Source organism: Ammodytes marinus (assembly GCF_949987685.1).
Source record: "Ammodytes marinus genome assembly, chromosome: 21".
In the NCBI taxonomy this organism is placed as follows: Eukaryota; Metazoa; Chordata; class Actinopteri; order Uranoscopiformes; family Ammodytidae; genus Ammodytes; species Ammodytes marinus.
Genome location: NC_137225.1, coordinates 19417230 through 19438900, shown reverse-complemented (window position 1 = coordinate 19438900; position 21671 = coordinate 19417230). Strand labels below are relative to the sequence as shown.

At 42.0% G+C, this 21671-nt stretch overlaps 1 protein-coding gene across 1 annotated transcript in view; it reads right to left on the bottom strand.

Moving 5' to 3' along the window:
- Positions 1-296: 296 nt before the first annotated feature.
- The window catches only part of tmx3b (thioredoxin related transmembrane protein 3b), a gene marked incomplete at its 5' end in the record, with an annotated part of 38427 nt that continues 17052 nt past the window's right edge, over positions 297-21671 (bottom strand). The window contains 6 exons of the mRNA XM_080050616.1: positions 297-3143; positions 8713-8781; positions 12247-12376; positions 15890-15946; positions 19564-19617; positions 19811-19868. Of these exons, the coding sequence (XP_079906742.1) occupies positions 2853-3143; positions 8713-8781; positions 12247-12376; positions 15890-15946; positions 19564-19617; positions 19811-19868 (659 nt within the window). The 3' untranslated portion in view covers positions 297-2852. The remainder of the gene's footprint in view (positions 3144-8712; positions 8782-12246; positions 12377-15889; positions 15947-19563; positions 19618-19810; positions 19869-21671) is intronic.

Genomic DNA, 21671 nt, shown 5'->3' with positions numbered 1-21671 from the left:
AGCGCCGGCATTCCCTAAAGAGGAGAAATAAATGAGTTTCACCATGGAGTAATGCAATCAGCCACGGTTGAACCTAGATCTCCCAAAAATGTGATTATATCTGGTGTAATTGAGTAGACACCTCTAGGACGATATGTTGAGGGGAAAGAACACATTCATGCATGTGATAATTGGAGGTAGATTGTGATTTAGATGTCTAAATGGAAGACAGGCAGATCATTTAGAAAGCACAGGATACACACATCAGATGGAGAAAACAAATGAGAAACCCGTCAACAAGGAAAAAAAGAGGACAATCTTTATTTCAATCTTTCAAACCTGTAATAAAGTGTGACAGTCTCCATTCCAACCCAAAGAGGAAGTTTGGCAGAGAATGATAGGCAACTACAAAGACCAGAAGGCAAGGCGAGGGCATGATTTCCTTTAGTGCAGTTTCACAGTAAGTATACAGATAACCTCCGTATTGTAAAAACAGCCGGTGTGCTTAAGTTGAGGTGTCTAAAGTCGAACGAGTTAAGAGATTAACTGAGCAACAAATAGCCCAATGGAAACGAGCTACAATGATAAACAGATCCTGAAGCTACCATGTTAACTCAGCTACACTTTAAAAGGGTTACAGAAGAGGGGATAGGGAACAGGGACATGAAATTACTAGCGTTAAAAGCTCAAAACATTCATTAACATTTGAAAGTGTCATCTTAATTCAAGGTCTGCTTAGTAGCTGGCCTAGTGAATACGAGATGCGATTGAAAGCTCAAGAAAATGTCAAGATGTGGACCTAGCATTAAGATTGCCTTGGGATATATTAAACTGTTCCCAAGGGCAAGAATGCAAATAAGTGACATTTGAGAGAATGCCTATTTTAGATTTTTTTTTTCATTGCTCATGTCAAACTTACTTATTACTTTTTGGATGATGATGGAAAACAAATGAAACACAAGTATAATAATCAAGTGTATCCGTCTAAAGGAATGACAACAAGACTGCTATATTGTCTGCCAAATATTGAGCTATCCTGGTTACCACCAGAGATTTCTTTACAGCGTTTTGTGTTTTATCTGTGCTCTTTGTACTAGTTGGAAGTTGGCAGGACTATATTGGAAAAAAATAAAAGTAGTCGATGGTAGGTGAGATTTTCAATTCTCCAAATGACAACACTTCTGTTGAGTGTTAACAGGTTTTCTTTAAAAATAAGTTGACCTTCAGTGAAAAGTACTTAGTATCATAGACACTCAAGTTTTTCTCAGGTGCTCTAACATGCCCCGGAGAGACATAACCAGGTCCCAAATCCAACAAGGTGCACTTTACACCTGGTGTAGCAGATTTTAGGAACACATGCTGCTCTCATAAAATAGGTCAGACACCTGAATCCAAGAGTTAGCCATATCCCCTTCTTGATCTTAGCTTTTACATACACTCTTAGTCACAAGGGAACAAAGGGTAGAAATGAATTTCTATGCTTTGAGAAAACTGACAATAGAGTGAAGCTAAATGGTGGGAAGACTGTACTTATATTATGTACGCTCAGTGTATTACTCAGTGCATTGGGATGTAAACTTCAACCTGCCGACCGAATTCAATATAGCAACCGTTGATGGGAGGAAAGATTGAAATATGGAAACAGACAGAGCCAGCTTATCTGAGGAATAGGAGCTGTTCAAAGCCGCGGGAAACTACTGATGCATGTTATGGGTTGTCTGCTGAACAGGTTCACACGTCTCTTCCAGGAATTATTAGCAGGTGGGTCATGTTTTGTGAAAAAAAAAATATAAAAAAAAAGGGCATTTGCCATATTCCAGCATCAGACAGACTGATACCAATTAGCATTCCAGCTGTTTTCCATCAACTCTCTGTATAAATGGCCGCTAGCAGCGAACAGGTGGCTGGGCGTGAGAGATAAGTTGAAATGCTCGGGCACTTTGCATCCCCTAGGCCTTAGAAGAAGAAACATTTTCAGGCAATACACACAATACATTAGAAAAAAAAAATGCACAATATGTTTATGGCAGATTCTCCTTCTTGGGCACTTTCCTTTGCTTTCTACACTCATCAACCACTATACATGATAAGCCTCCATTTTTGGGGGTTATGGGAAGAAGTGGACAAAATGTTAGATGATTTTCTCTTGTATTCAGTTTGAAGGCAAGATTAATCTACTATCTACTACACTTACTAGTCTAGAATTTCATAGGAAACAGGAATCGAAAAGGAAATAAAGAAGAAGAGATGGGATGTAACAAAAAATAACAATATAATAAAGCCAGGGAGTGGTTGCAAAACAATGACCTAACAATATCAGAGAAAGGGTCTCACGTCACATGGAATAAACCACTGCTTGATCGAAATCATAATAAATAAGTGGTATGTTTGGTTCACAGCCATTCCTTCTCCTCTTGAACATTATGTGTTTCCGCTCCATCATTTAAAAAAAAAAAAAAGGCTGTTGGTTATAAAGCTATAGTGCGTAACTTTTTTCATGTAGATGAATGTCGGGTTACATTCAAGCCATCGCCAAATGAGTTGACACCAAGTCGATTAAGCCTATCAGCTCCACAAAACTCCCTCTGTATGTATCTCAGTATGGCAGCATTTACAAACTGGTGTCGCCCCCTCGACACTGGCGCAGGAGCTCAGAGAAAAAGTTACGCACTGTAGCTTTAAACATGATTCAATGGCTTTGCCGAGTGGCTGACCTTACGCACAGAACTCAAAAAGATTGGCAGAACGGTCTGTGGAAGAAGTGATATGAAAGACAAAGAGGCAGAAGATGTCTTTGAGTTTCACGTCACTGCATTTGACCAGGCCTATCCATCATCATTTCATCCCGATGGGAGCCCCTTCCCAGCCCCGTGTTAATCGGTTTTCTTCACTTCGGGATCCTTCTCTGCAGCCGCCTCCTCCTCCTCCTCTCCCTCCAACTCTTCTTCTGGGCCTTCCAGCTCGGCGGGGCGGTTCCTCTCTTCCTCCTCCTCGTCCTCCTCATCCTCCTCTTCATCGGTCAGCCCCTCCCTCTTCAGCGCGTCCATGTCTTCCAAGCCGTCGTCGGACTCGGCGGTGCAGATGCCGTAGCACATGAGGCTGATGACGCCCAGCGGCAGGCCGAACAGGAAGCAGCCCAGCAGAGGGGAGCTGCGGAACACCGACTGGTAGAAGGAGACAACAGGAGATGAAAGGAAGACAAAGAAGAGGGGAGAAGTGTTAAAGAAGGAGGGGGTAAGGAGGAGACAGAAGTAACGTTTTGAAGTGAAGAATCACACTGGGACATTTTGCTTGATAGTGGAAATAATTATGGGATGAATAAGGACAAGAAAAGATATAATAATTGGAAAAATTTGAAGATTTCCCTCAGAATTGAGCATTTTACACAAAGTGGTTTAAAGTGGCTACGAGGTGCTTTCAGTTTTTGTTGATTCTAGCGGCACCTTGGGACAAAAGCAAAGTAGTGTTTTTACTGACACTGCGCGCATTTGTTTAAGAAGCGAGTGAAGGAGACTGCAGGATGAATTATGATAATATGACGATGGTGAAGCAAAGTTAACATTGATTTAGTACAGTTTGGGAAGATTGCGGGGATTGATAGGACCCGACCAAAGGCATCAATAACAACTATATAAAAGTGGCGTTCTTTTCCCTCAAGGTCTCATTTGCTGTTATAGGTCATTTATGAACATCAGAGGAAAAATGGGACTGTTTCATGAACATTTAAGAGTCCCTGTAGTCAATTTAAGCTTGTCTACCCTAACAACCATAAGAACATGGTCTCCACTTTTCTTTAAAGCCATAATGCCTTTGATGGGGATATGCATATACAGCGACAACAACAAAAATATTTATTGTCTTATTCAAGCCTTGGAAAACGAAGCTGGCAACCACCCAGTGTCAAGCCAGACCTCGGGGCTGGAATCCTAGTATGCTCATTTGTTTGTGGTTTGTAGATTAATTGCAATTTAGCTTGATAATAAGAACCACTAAAGAGTACAAGCCCTAAGCGATAGGCAGCACAAGGCACAGTGTAACTTAACACGGCTGAAGTTGTGCTCTGCTGCAACTCTAACCCATAGATTGTATATACCTCACCCATCAGCAGGGCTGTACAGTGCGACAGTTTTGATCGCATTTGCTACTGAAATTGATCACGTGCGATGATGAATACAACTCCAATCGCACTCGTGCTAGTGTTGCCACCCGTCCCGTTTTTCCCAGAATTGTTCTCTTTTTTTCACCAGCTGTGACCCGTTTTTTGGGGAAAATGCCAAAACCTCATTTGATTTCCTTCCTTCGTTCAGTAGTTAAGGCCGTCTCACACGGGCCGAGGAGTTTGTTGCGCCCGCTATTGCATCGGAGAGGCGGGCGGGCAGGGGCGGTCTTAACGATCTCGGGGCCCGTTTCAAGACCCTGTGTGGGGCCCCACACTTTTTTTTTTTTTTTTTTTTTTTTTTTTTTAATAAATAATGCTTGTGCATGCTGCCCGCGAAAATAAAAAAGATTGTGGAAACCAGTTGGTTCATAGACGGATTATGAGATAATGGGCCCAGACTCTTTGTACCGTTTTAAAGTTAAATGCATCAGAGCAGAGGAACATTTTAATCAAATCTTGAGCTGCAGAAGGAACATTATTTTTCTTAAACAGGCACTCTTTACTCTGCAACTGTGAAAACAGTACAGTAGATTGGTCTGCAGACTCATGTTATATGATGGAGGGGCCCATTGCAACATATACAGGGTGGAAAGCTACTTTTCATGAACAGTATAGAATTTACACATAGCAAGCTTATTCCTGTTTGTGTGTGGGGGACTTAGCTGTCCCTCATGAAGCCCCTTAGACAGAGCTAATAATGCTTTTGTTTTGCACTTGCTTTTCTATTTGTCACCTAGTTGGGGCCATGATGATTTATTTCCTTATATTTAGGCTATTCCTTGTTGGACCCTGTTATTGACATGAGTGACTGAGCTCTTTGACAATGCAACATTTAAAGTTACTATCAGTATTTCTGGCTTAGGCCCCCCCCCCCCCCGAGCCCTTGGGCCCCTGGGCATGGTTGCATGCAATATTATTCTCAAAGTGCACCAGATTGATGAATTTTACTTTAAAAGGTTGCATTTTTTTCTTCCGGGGCCCCCCTACAAGGTCCAGGGTCCCCACCCACCTCAGTCTCCCTATTTAGCCTATACTGTAAAAAGCACTGTAGGTGTGTATGGTTATTATAGGTCATTACACTGGTCAGTCTGAACTGGTAGCCTAATAATGGCCGAGCCCTCCGCCCCAAACATTCAAGTGTCCCTTTTTTTCCTAAATCCAAGGTGGCAACCCTAACTAGTGCGACAGCCTGCCAAATTGCAATTGGCAGGTTAGATTATTTTGTCTAAATTGCAATCAGTGCACCCCTATTAATTTTTCTACAATTATTACTGCACACACTAGGAAATAATATTAATTGAGAATCTCAAATGAGACCAAGATGACATGCTCAAAGGTAATTAGAGCGAAATGCAAGGGTTAAGGTTATGCAAGTTTTCGATCATACTTTGTGTGCTACCAAATTTATTTTTGTGCTACTGATTTTTTTTGCTTGCTAGCACCAGTGCTACCACTTTAAAAAATAAGCGTACAGCCCTGCCCATCAGTGATGTCACAATGTACTCACACACCCTGTGTATTCTTCTGAATCACTGCTTCATCAGGTGGGTTTAATTTGCTCTATAACATTAAAGGCTTGTCTTAAAAGATACAGGTTGGCTTGGTGGTACGTGCTTAAAATGTTTTTATTATAGTGTCATTGACAGCTGTTTCAAATAGCTTGAGAAACAATTGGACCAATCAAATCTATGGGTACATTATCTTCCTACAAAAAACTATAATGAGCCAATTTAGCAACATGAGTGAAAAACAGCAAAGGAAAAATGGTGACAAGCGTGGATGAGGTCGCTGTGTACAGTACACGTCAATCAATTTAGAGACGCACAGGTAGCTCTAAAAGCGGCTTTGATCAGCACACTACACAACAGCAGCTTCTTTTGAAATTAATGATATAACAAGTCAACCCCCCCCCCCCCATCACCCCCCCAATCATCCAAACCGATATAAGCTCATATTGAATTGATGTTGTGCTGAATGTATGGCGTGAAACATGCCGGTAATTCACTCTGAGTAACAAGCTACTACAAACTGGAGTAGAGTGTAGTTTCAGTACTGGTTAGGATGTGGGGCTAGGGGCAAACAATAGTACCATGTGTAGCCTGCCATTTGTGCTGTTCATCATTGGCAAAAGGCTGCATGAACACATTTAGAGAAAGTAAGAAGACAGGAGTTCCATGGGGGCCAGAAGCTCTTTTTTTTGCCTCGAGCAACCTAATGGGTTAATCCAGCCCTCAATTCATAACTCAAATTCACACAATAACCAACCAGCTATTCATCTCTTTTTTTTTTACATTTCTCTCTGTGCTCCTACAATACAGCACAGCACTGATGTGGAGTGATTATCCGGCAGTTTAATAAAAGGGTTACAGCTCTCTCAACAGCCAGTGTTTACTAAAGCAAAGGGCCTAGAAGCCATTAGGTAGAGTGAATTCAAAATCCCATTTAGAGAGAGGCAGATCCAAAAATGTTTGCAAGGGGGGATCACAGGCAGGGCTTTTATGTTTTTAGCTACAGTTTTTTTATTCATTAATTTATTCATTCATTTGCATTACGCCATTAGGCTTCAACGAGCGCGTTTAGAAGGCAGGTCACAAATCATTTGTCGGGCAGGCCTTAATATTTTAGGAATAATTAAATATCTGACGTGCAATTTTAGGATGTCTGTATTATGGGATACTGTTTGTATCCCATCTCGTCTTGTCTGTCCTGTTTGTTTGTTTGCTCTTTGTTTTATACGCATGGCCGTATTTGGGACTTGTACCCTTTCACACACACACACACGCACACGCACGCGCACACGCGCGCGCACGTCTTGCTGGCCTATAATGGGCTCCCCGATGAGCACAACCGCAAACTCAAACACCTACTGTACCGACATGTGTGCAAAGGTCGCATGCACACCAACAACATCTTTAACTTTACTTTTCTAGACTTTCTTTTCTATTTATTTACTAACTGAAGACTGCAGACTCATATATCATTTAGTGACAGACCTTTACCATTCTTGGTAAATGGGTGTGATCATTTAGACGAAAAAAGACAACTATTTGTTTCGCATTTGTTTGCTTCGATTCACATATAAAATTAGACTTTTTTTTCAAGTGTACTATTTGGTCCCAGCCAAGCACTATACCTCATCCCTTGCGGGCACAACTACGCCCGAGTCACTGAAGGACAACTTTGCAAGTTCCTTCTTTTAAACGATCTCGGTGACGAATGAGTCATTTGCCCTTAATATAGCCGGATACAGCAGAGACAATGTACCTAGCAGGGAGCACTCAGTCACCACTTCTGTCAGCCAGTGAGCTGAGAGGAGGAGAAATATTCACATACCCTCCGGTCTTCACCGCTGCTTCAAAAGAGGGATGGTAATTGCAGGTGCTGTGTGATGCTATAGACGAGGTAAAGATGGGTATGCTATGCTAACACAGCTGGCTATGAGTCATTGGGGCTAATGTGGCTATTTCCTCATGCACCTGTCAGAAGTGCATTTAGACTGTAGGCTCTTCGGGCAGAAATAAGGTGAAGGTGGCTGCCATATCTTATGTCACTTTGAGCAAGACTAGCCTTGGCGTTGCTTGTAGCCCGCTAGATTTAGTAGAACAGTAAGTGAACAGCATTTATATTTTCTCTTAGAGGTTTTAGACGAGCGCTTCACACATGAATTCTTACTTTTTTTTTTTTGCTAAATGCAAATTATTGAAAAACCTCAATTTAAAAATATCCCTCCTGAAGGTTAAGTCTGAGAAGTCTCCACCCCTTCTATGTTCGCTTCTTTCACCATGTAATCTGCAAATTTCCTTTTATAGAGTTCTCTACAACCGTTTAAGGACACAGTTAAGTTTAGTGTTCAGATTTAACCGCGGTTACAGTACAACACGGGCCAACTATGGAGCATTACAACACAGCTGTATTTACATTCAGATCACACCCGTGGTTGAATAAACACAAGTTCTCCCACAAGAGCCGACTACTTTAGAGTAAAAGTGGTAGGAGAAGCAAGTTTCAGCCTCCTGACCTCTCTCTCTTTTCCCATGTACAGTGTCTACAGCCTACATTGCATATTCTCCGTCGTACGCCCAGTGTTGTCCTCTGTATGCTGTTTACTCTCCCACAAGGGAAGAGCTGGGCACTCGGGCATTTGTTTTTACAGATTGCCTGAACTTGCCGAAGGTTGCATACATACAGTATTTACCCTAAACTGGCAAACACAGTCAAGGTGAGGCACGGTGTGAGGCATATCAACAAGCGCAACGGGTTCAGTTGTATTAGAATTATGGATTGTTTGTTTGTAGAAGTAAAAAAAAGACCCCGGCCACTAAAGAGTTATATCAGGTGGATAAGCAGGTCATTTTAGTAATAACAACAAAAAAAAAAAAAACACACAAAATAATAGAATTAGCCTGAAAAAAAAATCAATGGCCCTTAAAGCTTCACAAATCCATACAAATCAATATATTTGTATGGCTATTACAATGCTTTCTGAGCATGTTGAACTGCGGCAAAATTGCACTTAGGAATTATTCTCGGAGTGTGAACATGCAGCAGGCTAGAATGATCTCTCACATACTTACCATTATGGTGGATCTGGCATCAAAGGCCACGCGTTTGATCCTCTGAATAATGCCATCACCTCCGTACGCCTGCAGGGAGACACATCATATAACGCAGTCAGTCCCAATCACATCCTTATACTCATATGAATGGTTATATTTGGCGTGTACAATTTGATGAAATTCTTCGGGATCATCATTTTATAAGAAATCAACTATCAATCAATAATATGTGTCAATAATACAGACATCTCAAACTACTAATGCAGTACACAGAGAAATATCTAAGTCCCAGGTATCCAGTCATATGGTGAGAACATCCCAGACGTTGAAAATGTGCCCTCATTAACTGCTTCTCTACACAAAATGATCTGATGTCCCCCTCTCTCGTTTGTTTACTGTCCAACCCTTAATTCTTTTGGCAGCAGCACCTGGGTAGCCAATGAGTGATCTGTCGCCGCGCCAATTCCTCGAGATGGCCAATTAATGACTAAGCAGGACTTCTGTGAAGGCGCTGAAGGTGGGCAGGAGATGATTTATGTGGAAACAGCTGTCGCACAGACTTTGTTTATGTTCTGTGAGGACTGCATAAGTAGTTTGGTAAGTTTTTACAACAATTACTATTGCATGTTGTTCTTTCATAAAAGGTGCACTATGCAGTTTCAGGGAAGAGGGATTTTACATTTGTGGAGGCTGCAGTTAGTTTGAAAATATATTTTGTTAGTTTATGTAATTCTTAGTATTATATAATAATAAATCAAAACTAAATTATTTTGAGGCACCTAGAACCAAACATGAGACTACAATATGTTTGTGAACAAAACTGTGGGGCCTGCTGCTGCAAAAAACAACAGTCAAACAGTAACTTTAAAGGGTAGCTTTCTAACTTCAAACAGTGTTCCAGGGATCCAATTTCCCTGTGAAGAAACTTTGTTTATTCAGTCATAGGAATATACCTTCGAAAATGTTCACTTCTCTGACACACAAAAAGTTAAGTAGTGCACCTTTAATTGCAAAGGCGCAAATGACAGGGGAGTTAAAAAATGATGCCAGACCCTGTAACATAAGAGCAGTGAGTTGGGGAATATACTATTGAGTATATATTCCCTAAAAAAAACTTCCTCGAGAGAAGCCACAGCCTGTCAACTCTGTCCTCCTCCGGCTGCATGCCTCATGCAAGGCTAAACACACCATCTGTGTAGCTCAATGCTTTTCATGAAAAATACTTTACATTTCAGGCATTTTATTAGACATGCATGGGGGAAAAAAATATAACTCTATATTCCCCAAGAGAAAAAAAGAACAACCTTGATATCTAACAGCTAATGTTACTTGTCTACACCCTTTGCATAATTGCTTTAAATGCAATTGAATGCCTTTACATTTCATTTCACATTATCCTGTATATTTCTACATGATTATTGTAAACCTAATGGTAGACGTTAAAAGTGTGATGTGAAGGGGCTACAATTGTCCGGCCTTTGGCTTGAACTGGACTTCAGAAACATGGAGGTTTCTGTTACTGTAAAATTGTGTGGGAGGAGGATTGTTTTTTTTTTAAACCAAGAAAAAATAGCCCAGAATATTCTTGGGAGATGACCTCTGTCTGCTCTGCTTATAGTTTCACACATGTGGTGAGTTTAGTGTTGTGTATGGGAGAGCGGCGACATATCTTTTGGAGATTATTGTCCACACTATAATACAGATTCATGTAGTAATTTCAGCGCTCGACATGGAGGACGGTATTATTGTAGATAATCTATTCACAGAGGACAATAATGTGGAATCTAAACATGCAAAAGGGGATTGCGGAAAATACCTCATCTCATGGAAATATTTTTGCAGGGAGGGCTTAATATGCAGTGCAACATGACTGATTAATGAAGGGTACTGGTGTGCAGAGCCGGCCCAAGCCTTCAGGGGGCCCTAAGCAAAATATGATTAGGGGGCCCCTCTCCAATGTTAGCGCTGCTGAAACTATAGATCTTTGTTAAATATCATTCACACACCCAGTGTGTTCCGCTAGTGCCTCCACTGTGCAGCTGTGCGAAAATATTAGACAGCCAAGATTCAGACCCTGCTAGGGGGTCCCCCCGGGAGAATTTTTTAACCTTTTTAAAGTGAAATGCATGAATCTGGTAGCCTGGAAATCCATACCCTGATATCTTGAACGATAGAGGGTCTGGCCACGATCAATAGTAATTTCCAACTCAAGGGGCGGCTCCTACTCGTGCATTTCAAATGCCACTGCACGCAGTTGGATAGCACTACAACCAATCAGAGCGATGCACAAGGTGACGTAAGCCCCGTTCGTTTAGCGAACAGCTGTTAAACTGTTAAATTAAACGTTTGCCGTTGTCGGTCGGCAAAACAGAACATTCCACTTACTTGCTAATGAAAGATTTGAGTGCCGTCTTCCACATCGTTAAGGGTCGAGGCCAAAGCAGTCTCAAACTCACACAACATATCCGCAGCCATCTTTGATGTTTACTATCACGGCTTCGACGTCGCATGCACGTCACTGTCGTCATCCGGTTACGTCCTCCCCAGAGTACCATATAAAGGGGTCTGGCGCGCCCATATTAGATAGAACCAATTGACACGTGAGCCCAGATTTCTGGTCTTCTTGATAAAGCTTCAACGGAGTGTGTACAGACCAACAGGCGCAGCAAATTTAATTTGCCAGCGCCTAGTGGCAGGTCTGGGAATGCCAGGCTATGAATCTGGTGCACTTTGAGAGGAAAATTAAGAGGCTAAATCTGAGAAATTGTGTGAACAAATAATTTGGAGACACTGGGTCAGATGAATAAAAAATATTAATATAAAATATAATGGAGGGTCCTCTGGGTTGGGCTTGGAGCTCTTTTTCTTTTACGGGACATATTTCTCTGTAATATAATGAATGCATTTAAATGCAGTGAGAGGAACGAAGCAGAAGAACTCTGTTGTCCAGCTACTGTATCTTTTTTTCCACAGATGAGGCTGAAATAGGCTATAGACTATACACAGTGCATAGGCAACTGAGGGCAGCCCCATTTCCAATTGTTTTTAAATAAACTCAATACACACTGTGCATGGATGTGAACGTGACATGATCAGATAATTTCGGATTGCCTCCCAGATGAACTGATTACATTTGTAGGCTATTAATTATCTAGACCAAAACATTTTATTCCTTTTCTTGTATGATAACTCACATTTGCATAATATGATGTTAATATCAAACACACAAACTTAAACATTTTTTTTTTTTTTGAAGGGGCCCCCCTGGCGGTCGGGGGCCCTAAGCGACCGCTTAGTTCGCTTATTTCTCGGGCCGGCTCTGCTGGTGCGATTACAATGGTACAAAACCAAGGGAAAGTGTGTGTGTGTGTGTGTGTGTGTGTGTGTGTGTGTGTGTGTGTGTGTGTGTGTGTGTGTGTGTGTGTGTAAAAATATCAAGAGACAGACTAATGTAATGGAGGGGGGGGGGGGGTCGTCGGGTCACTCAGCTGAATGTATAAACAGGAGGCAGGAGAGGAAGAGGGAAGAGGAAAAGGAAAGGATTTGCCTAACCTGTGCAGAGCCGTTCAAAACACTGTTGATGAATTGGACCAGCTGCTCCATGGTCTCAATGGGCTCGCCGGACAGGAAGTACTGCTCATTGGATGTGTTGAGGATGACCACGGAGGGCACCGACACCTCACTGAGGAAATAAAGAATTAGAAAAACAACTTTTTAAATCTTCTTTAGACTGAGACGCCGATCTTCAAAAAGCATCATTAGAAAAGGGAACAAATCGTGATTTCTTAAAAGAACAAATTGCAACACAAAGAATCCAAAAGTGAGTTAAACAAAACTCCTTTGTAATCCTAGCAACTTTAACTTTTCCCACGGGCGTTCTTACAAAAGGGAAGTTTTTTTGTTGTTGTCTGGAGATGCAGCCTGGCCTAGTTCCATTTCTTCCATCTTTTATGCAAACAGTGTGGCAACCGAGAGGCTTTATGGGCCCGTGCTGGTCACAGTTAAAGAGACCTTCACAAATCACAGCTGACAAGTGAAATTGCGGGGAGTCCAGTAAGGGAGCAACTCTGCCTCTATTGCTAATTAATAAACAAACCGTACACAGAGAAGTCCGGTAGGTCTGTTGATGTTGCAACCAGAGGAAACAGAGGCGTGCACACTGTATGATCTCAGGCCTATTTTTTCTTCCCCGACAAATCAGCAGAGGTATTACTAAGCTCAGTGAGATAACGAACAAGGTCACACAAACAAGAAATCCCTCTTTCACACATCTCGCACAACACCACCAAACCCCTGGCTTAGATAAGGGATCCTAGCGCTTGGACACACACACACACACACACACACACACACACAACGGCCCTGCCACCTTGCATGCCCGCGGTGTTGCTCAACCCGGCAACAAATTTCACACACGCGCACACATATCCATCACTGTCCTATTCTACCACCCAGCTGAAATCAGTGCAAACACACACGGCCCATGCAGAGTCATCAAGGCCTCACACACTCGGTCCAGCTGAGATTTGCCATCACACACACACACACACACACACACACACACACACACACACACACACACACACACACACACACACACACACACACACACACACACACACACACACACACACACACACACACACACACACACACACACACACACACACACACACACACACACACACACACACACACACACACACACACACACACACACACACACACACACACACACACACACAAGGAGTGCCTTTTCCATCCGACATCCAGCCTACTCCAACAGATGGCCTCCATTTAAAATAAATATGGATTAGCCTATTCACCTCTGCGTGTGGAGACTGCTGGGGGTTTGCCGCCCATAATGACAGGTCATTCACTGTACTGCAGCATTAGCACCGACGCAAAGCAAACATTTGGGTCATTTCCGTTCTGCTGCCAGGAACTGCTGCCATATAATTAGGCCTAATTACAATTATCATCATAATTTTTTTTAAAACACATAGGAATAGAATCCATGTGTATTTGAATTATTAGAAGGAACATTCACATTTAGGTAAGTGCACTTTCTTTGCTTTGCTTTCCTATTGTTACATGAGAAAGTGGATAGCAGGGCCATATATAATGCATGGCACCCATCTTCACATCTGACATGCAGCAAGTAAACAAAATACTGGAAGTGGAAAAGATGGAAAATACCATTCACTGAAAACAGTCTGTTTACCCATTTGGTTTTTTAGGTGGTGTTGTTGGGGTTGTTTTTACTCACTTCCCTGTGGCTCATTATCAGCAGTTCATTAGTTCGTTTTCCTCAAGTTTTCTCTTCACTTTCTGTTACCGGGGCATTTTCTGAGCTTTAACTATTGCAAGAGAACTGTGGTTAAGAAAAATAAACCTCACTGTAAACTGTGATAATATCTATCAGTGTATCCAAGAGACATACATACATTCTGGATGAATGGGGACACAAAACATGGATGACAATTGGTTTTAACCACTTTGCCACCCACTTAGAATATTGTGGTATTTTTAGGATATACAACATGGAAAACCTAAAAATGGAATCATGGAAGAAAAGGGAAATCGCCTCCATACGTGTGTGAGCTGAGACTCCATACTGAACACCATATTCTCAAAATCCCTCTTTAGAACAGCAACAAAATAATCTTTCCAGTCCTATAACCTTCTATAATCTATGATTACGGGTATTCCCGTCACACACACACACACACACACACACACACACACACACACACACACTTCTCAGTCACTTCACATCTCTTACGCTTTTCACAGCTCATACCATATAAAGGGTTAGCAATAATCCTATATTTAAACAGAGGTGCTGTGGATGGCTGCCATATTTTTCAAGCTTTATGCCTTATGTTTAAGATTCTCTTTTCCCCACTCAAGTGATTTTTTTATATACATTCTGTAAAGCAAGAGCAGCAGAGAGCTGGAGAACTAAGAATTCCATTGCCGACGAATGCTTCAGTAATTGTGCGTTTCACAAATAAAAGGGAACTTTGAACTCGGAGGCAAAGACAGCCTCGGGCTTAGAGTAGTGCTCGTGTAGTAAGAGTGTGTATGCGTGTCTGTGTGCATGTCTGTGTGTATTCAAGAGGGTTTGCCTATGTGCCTCTAGTGAAATCAGGGGGCAGCCTTTACGCCAGACAAGACCGCAGCCAGCACGCAGTAATCGCCGCGATGACAGGGAGAGGGATAAAAAGCCATCAGATTTATTCCCATGGCTTTCCTATGGGAGAGAATTAGTGGACATTGACAGGCCAGGATTTCATTCCTCAAAGGAGGGCAATTAATCCTGTGGGCTACGGCGGCCGAATACGGTCTCTGTTAAACCCGCAGAAATACATATTGTATGCGCTCGGACAAAATGAGGAGGGCTAATCACCCGCCTTTTATCCTTAAATGAAAAAAAACACCGGCCTGTCAAAATGTTTTGCCATGCAACTGGAGCCTGCTGGTTGAATGAATGGAGTCATATTTCTAACATGACATCTACTGTATTCACTGACGCACTTTTTAATTACAGAGGACTTAGGGAGAGATCATGTCTGCTATAATCTCAATATAACATGCTCAAAGTATAAACAACGTCCTCACACAAAACATACACATACAACATGATACAAAGACGCAGAATTAGATACTGTACATTGGTAGATACAAAACAGACTGCTACAACCCTGTTACACTAGCAGGGTTGTTTCTAATTAAAAGTGTGCGATGTCATTTGCAGGGGCCTCCACCAACCAAAGCTGCTGCAGCACTGGGGGATTCTCTGTATCATTAGCGTTGCTCTTTGACAAGCTATTAAAAACACACAGCCGCTATAGATATAATCCATGTGCGACCTTATCCGTACATTTCTCATAGAACTCCTCTTACTTTCCAGATTTGCAGGAGCTTTGTGTGCGTGTCTGTGTGTGTACGTGTGTGTGCGGTAACAGTGGAATAGGGGGGGCGGAGGGCCGGGGGGTTAAAATTGCCAAGAAAAGAAAAGAAATTACAGTCCCGTCTGTGTAATTGACTTCTCCACAAGAGAGAGCATCTTTAAATGGCATTACCAGTCAGTCAGTCCAAACCTGGGCTGAGTAGAGAAGACAGGAGATAATGCGAAGGTAGAGGAAGGAGGAGGATAACATGAGAAGGAGAAGAGAGGTAAAGCACTCACCCCATAATGAGGCTGTTAATGTAGTCGTTCCCGTCCATGTGTCCGAACTGGAAATCTCTGGAGGATGCAAAGACAAATGGGGCGGCGTTAGAAATCGAAACAGTGCATCGGAAAAACAATGTACAACACAGTTTTACACCAACACTATAGCAAAAAAATTTAATAAAATGGTACTAGCAAGTTTTCTGCACAATGGCAGCCAAAAAATGAAAATGCACTGAATGGAAATGCATGTTTTCGTTACAGTCTGGGATCACTTTTGTCAGTGTAGAAAAAGATGTATGTGTGTGTGTGTATATGTATATATATATATATATATATATATATATATATATATATATATATATATATATATATATATATATATATACACACACACATCTTATTCTACACTGACAATTTAAATATATATATATATATATATATATTTATATATATATATATATATATATATATATTTAAATTCCCAAAACTCCATCATCATATCCGCCACAGAAAAGACTCAGGTGATTTATCTCAACGATAAGGCAGCAGGAGGAATTCGATTTGTCTCTCATTGTGCCGCACTATGTGTGAGCAGAGTGCATTGTGGGTAGACTGGGGAGAGAAATAGAGAGGGGGTGGTGGGTTGCACAAGTCCAGGGGAAAAGCTGGTGACTTCCACTGAATGACTGATTATTTGGGGGGGGGGGGCCTTTACATATATATATTATATTCATATTGAATCACGGCGACATCTAGCACGTTCTGTCCCCTGGGAGCTACACGCGGTACTGCCTTCGCTTAAATAAATGGCATGGTGATGAAGAGACCGAACTCCAATAATAAATCCAGTGGACGCAATATAAAAATCATTCTACGTTTGGTGATAATCTCGCCGACTGATAAGTGTTGGGCTCAGACCGGGGAATGAAGCTCATTAAAAAGTCAGTGGTGTGCCCTTTGCTCTGAAAAGCTGCCGCACGCTGAGTTATGGATCAGACATCCGTACATGTCCAAGAAGACCGACAGAGGGGGGTGGGGGGATTGGGGGGGGGGACTATCAGGATCGAGGCAAACAGAGTGTGATGTGGAAGTGAAAAAAACCCTTTTGGAGTTTTTTTTTGCACTTTGCTATTAATACTCTATAAATATTTACAGGTCTGTTTCCCCGGGTATGTCCATCCATCCAATCCCGCTGACACTTCCTGGCCAGACCGACCGAGACAGGGGAATGGGGAGGGTGGAGTAAACTAACTGAGAAACTTGTGAGGAGACATGGGGCAATCGGAGGGCAAGAGTGTGCAATAATTGTTCCTGGCAAACAATCTCAGATTCTCTGGAACAGTTTTTTTTTTTTGGCTACGCACTTAAATGCTCCCTCTGGAACTGAAGCGTCTGAGTCATTTGTTTAACTTGCAAATGTGTTGTAAATGAGGCCATATATTTATTGATGTTATCAGTAATGTCATGTGTTTCTAATGAGAACGAGAGTGTTTTAGAAGAAAATGAATACTCTGGGCGTGAATGGAATGTATATCCTTTGCCATATTAATTCAGATGGCTTATAATAGATAAGAATATTCCAGAAGGAAGATTGAGTCACCCCTCGTCATCAGCAGGCTTTACGTCTCAGTTCTTAGAAGTGTTGACAACACTAAGGTATGGGAAAGAAACACCCTCACAGGAGTCTGGATAAGATTTAAATCAAAGATCAGCACAATATTAAATATCAACCTTAAATGTTTTAATGCGATTTAAGCACCTTTCAAATGACTTAGATGGCTCGATTAGTTTGTACATCCATCACATCTCGTCAATCAATTGTAAACATTGAATTATTGATTAGCGCAGCTTTCGGAGGCTCCTAAAGTGTTTCGGAAATGTTTGAAGTGTCGCTCAAACATCTGTTCCCCTTTCAACTGCTAAGTACCCTCAGAAAACTACAAAGTCCAGCACCAGTTATGGACGGAGTGTCACGGATCAAAAGGTTTCCCTGTGTGAAGGGGCTCTTTTTTTTTGACAAGGCTTCATGTCTAGTCGCTGCTGCACCGACCGTCTGTGCAGCAACTGGCACATGAAAGCCAAGACAATAATGACTGGTGCAGAATTTAAACCCAATACACACCCACTGACTGACTGACGAAATCGGACTTTCCAACAAGTGCAATTTGCGCACATGAAGTAGGCATCTGCCTTTTTATCCCCTCCTGCCAGCCACACACACGCAAAGGCACACACACACACACACACACACTTCTGTCCAAGGGGCTACAAATGCTGGGTGAGCTGAAAACCACGACCTATATCAAACTGCCTCAGCTCATTCGAATGTCAGTCATCACCTGCTATCCATTGACCCTGTGTGCCCCCCCCACACACATCCAGACGCACCCAAGTCCCCAACCCCCCCTAAGCCCCACCCCTCGGAGGCAGCGACACTCGAGCCGCGTGATTACAAGTACCGTTTAGGTGTGTCAGAACGCTGCAGGTTTCTCTGATCTTGGCGGGGAGTCTCAAACTTAAAAGTCTTACAGATAAATGAATAAAAAAGAGCACATGCTAGTTTGGCGGATAGTAGTCTAATTGATGATAGGGATCTGTGTAATTCAATCAGCCCTAATGGGAATGCCTGGCGAGGGAGAAACACTTTGATCTGTGGTCCATTCGGAGACGCACCTCTTTATTCAAAAAGGCAGATATCTATCCGACGAGGCAACACGGTCGATGATGGAACGACATTACGATAAAATGAGACATCTTTGTTTGTCTCTTGTTTTTTCGCACCACTGGGGAGTGATCAGAGGTATGCACTGTGTTCCAATAGCCATACTTCAACACTGTGTAGTATGCTAGAAAAAGATTTAGGATCTCCCAACACATCCATGTTAAATGTAGTAAGCAAAAAAATTCCCTGATGTTCTTATCCGCCAATTATATGATGCGAACTAGCATGATTAAGTATGCTTAAAAGAAAACGTATATGATTTGGAACGCAGGGACACTTTATCTACACAACAGCCGACCTTCGAGCTGATCTGAAGTGAAGGCACTTGAGCCGAGCACATGTCTGCTTTCACCTTGGTCCTACAGCATGAAGGATGACCTCGCTAACTGCTGTGTTTTACATGTGTGAGTGTGTGTGTTTAACATTCCAGTGTCCTTGTTTTTGCATCATCCCACTGTTTTCCACCATCTTTCTTTCCGTCCACACACAGCGAGAAATAACAATAATAATACAGAGATAAAATTATACATTTCGAATGCATATCTTTTTTTTTTCTATTCCCGGTCCTGTTTAATTGGCTCCTCTGCAGTAAAAAGAACAGGTTGAACAAGGCGGCAGCTAGCTAACATAAACATCCCCATCTCTTGCTTGTTATTGCAAAATTTGGAGCCGCAAGAAAAACACACAATTATGCATTAATACCAAACCTGAGCTGAGTTTTTGACTGACAGCTGAAAAGAACACCTATATTTGGAAGCTGACATTTCCCATAATTACCTTTCTACTGAACCTTGACGGAAACAAAAACAGACGTGCCCCTGACAAAGGCATAAACTTTTGCTTGTGAACAGACAGTTGTCTCCCGGGGGTGGGTTGCAGCAGCATCCTAGAATAAATGTAGAAATTGGATATTCCCATCTTTTTTTTTTTTTGTTTTTTTCACCTCATCGGGTTATCCGTGCCTCACCTGTTAAAATGGTCTCTGTATTCCTTGGACACCCTCTGAATCAAGGTCTTTAATCTAAAAGCAAATGAGAAGAGAGTGAAGTACCACATGAGTTTTGGCGTCTGTATTTTTAGTCGATGCTTGCAATTTGCGGGGAGAGTTAAAACAATAAAAACAAGTCTTATCTATATTTGAAGGCGGTGTACTTAAAAGCACACACACACACAACTCCCAGGCTTTTTTTTTTTTTTTTCAGCGTTCTTTGTACCTGCCACTCTCCTCTGTGGGGTCCTTCTCGTCGATGATTGCAATTGCCACCAATTTGCCTGGAAGGTTGAAACACAGGGATTACAAATCACAATCCGGAAATTGACAAAAAAAAAAGGAGGAGAAAAAAAAGGGTAGGTTTGGAGGAAACAATGGCAGGCAGATAAGGAGGGAGACAGATCACCACTCGACGGGGGAAAAGAAAGAGAGAAGGCACCGAGAGCGCTTGATTCATTCGTCACTTAATAAAACACAAGCGGCTTTTTCTACTACTTTTTAACTGGAAACAAGTGGTCAATTTCTGGCTTGAGGGGCTATTTGAGGTGACATTTGAAAAACTAAAAATGCCACGGATTGACATAGAGGTTGACTTGAGAAAAAAAATTATACACAATTTAAAAATAGTGTCTTATTCAGATTTGGTATGGTTTGAGGCTAGACAAACCCCTCTTGGTTGATTGTGATGAGAGAACCAGCCTGCCCCCTGGTGGTTAAAAGTGGCAAAAGGTTGAGGTTATGTAAATACAGTGGACAGGCCCGGCATCAGTGTTTCCCCTACCATTATACACATAGACATAATGTGTCTATGTGTATAATGGTCCGCCAGGCCAACAGCAGCCTGACTTAAAAAAGATAATAATAAAATAAGTTTATTTTTTTCTTTTCATTGATTCCGTAATAATCATTTGCGAGCGTCTGCGCGGCACTGTCGGTCTACCCCTCGTGTGTGCCTGTCTTTAAAACCTCTCGTTTGATCATCCCATCATCTGATCTGTGTGTCTGCGTGTGGGTGTATGTGTTCTGCGCGCGGCGCGATGCGCGTGTGCATTCGGTGCGCACTTTTTGACACGGAAGCCAATGAGCAGGAGCATAGCAAGCAAACGTTGAACTAGTGGCGAAAATAAAACCAGTGCCTGCTCTATGCAGATATTAAAGAGATCCTATTATACTACTTTTCTGGTCTTCATTTCTTGTTAAAAACTGCTATAGAGCAACCTGACACGAATCGCATCACAAAAAACTATGTAGATTTTCGGGACACTTTTCCTCTTACCCTAGCGAGCACAGCAGTCTCTCTCTACACACTGCTTTGAGCTTCTCCGCCCCTCCCCACCTGCTGCAAACCCCACTCCGTTGTGATTGGTTACCTTCCTTCCAGCAGCGGGAAATTTTCAGGAAGGTGGGGGCATGCAGCCGGAGCTTGCCTGAGCGGCAGCATTACCATACATGGAAACATGACAGAAACGACCCGAGCGTGACAGAAACAATCCGGAAATTTGAACGAGTTCGGCACGACCGGCTGCCATAGTGTTTAGTGCTCTGCATAGCCACCCCAGACGGTCAGCAGGGAATACGTCGAAATGCATGTAGGTAATTATTTGATACTCTAGTATGGTTAAACATGACTATAAATCATTATAACAACGTTTATAGGTCATAAAAGTTGAAAAGTATCATAGGTCCTCTTTAAGGACTCAATAACAGGGACGTTGAACAGGAAAAAGTGCTGAGCAAAACTTAGAAAGTTAAAATCGTTACGTCGCCGTGGCAACACAACCAATCTGTATCAACAGCAGAGACAGCGCTGAAAAAACGGCATGCACTCGTTTCAGTAAGTTTACAGAAGTGCCTCACTGCTACTGCCTTTGGCATTCTTCTCAGAAAAGCATTCATTTATTTTCAGGGGACATTAATACATTTATTGTTTTAGCTGTTAAGTTATCTTGAAAACAGCAGACCATAGTAGGCGTACAAGCTTTATTTTTTTGTATTTTCAATGCTAGGCCTAGCCTACTTTATTTTTGTTTTAAATTGAGAAATAGGCTAGATTAAATATAATGGTCGGAATAGGGAATTTGCCT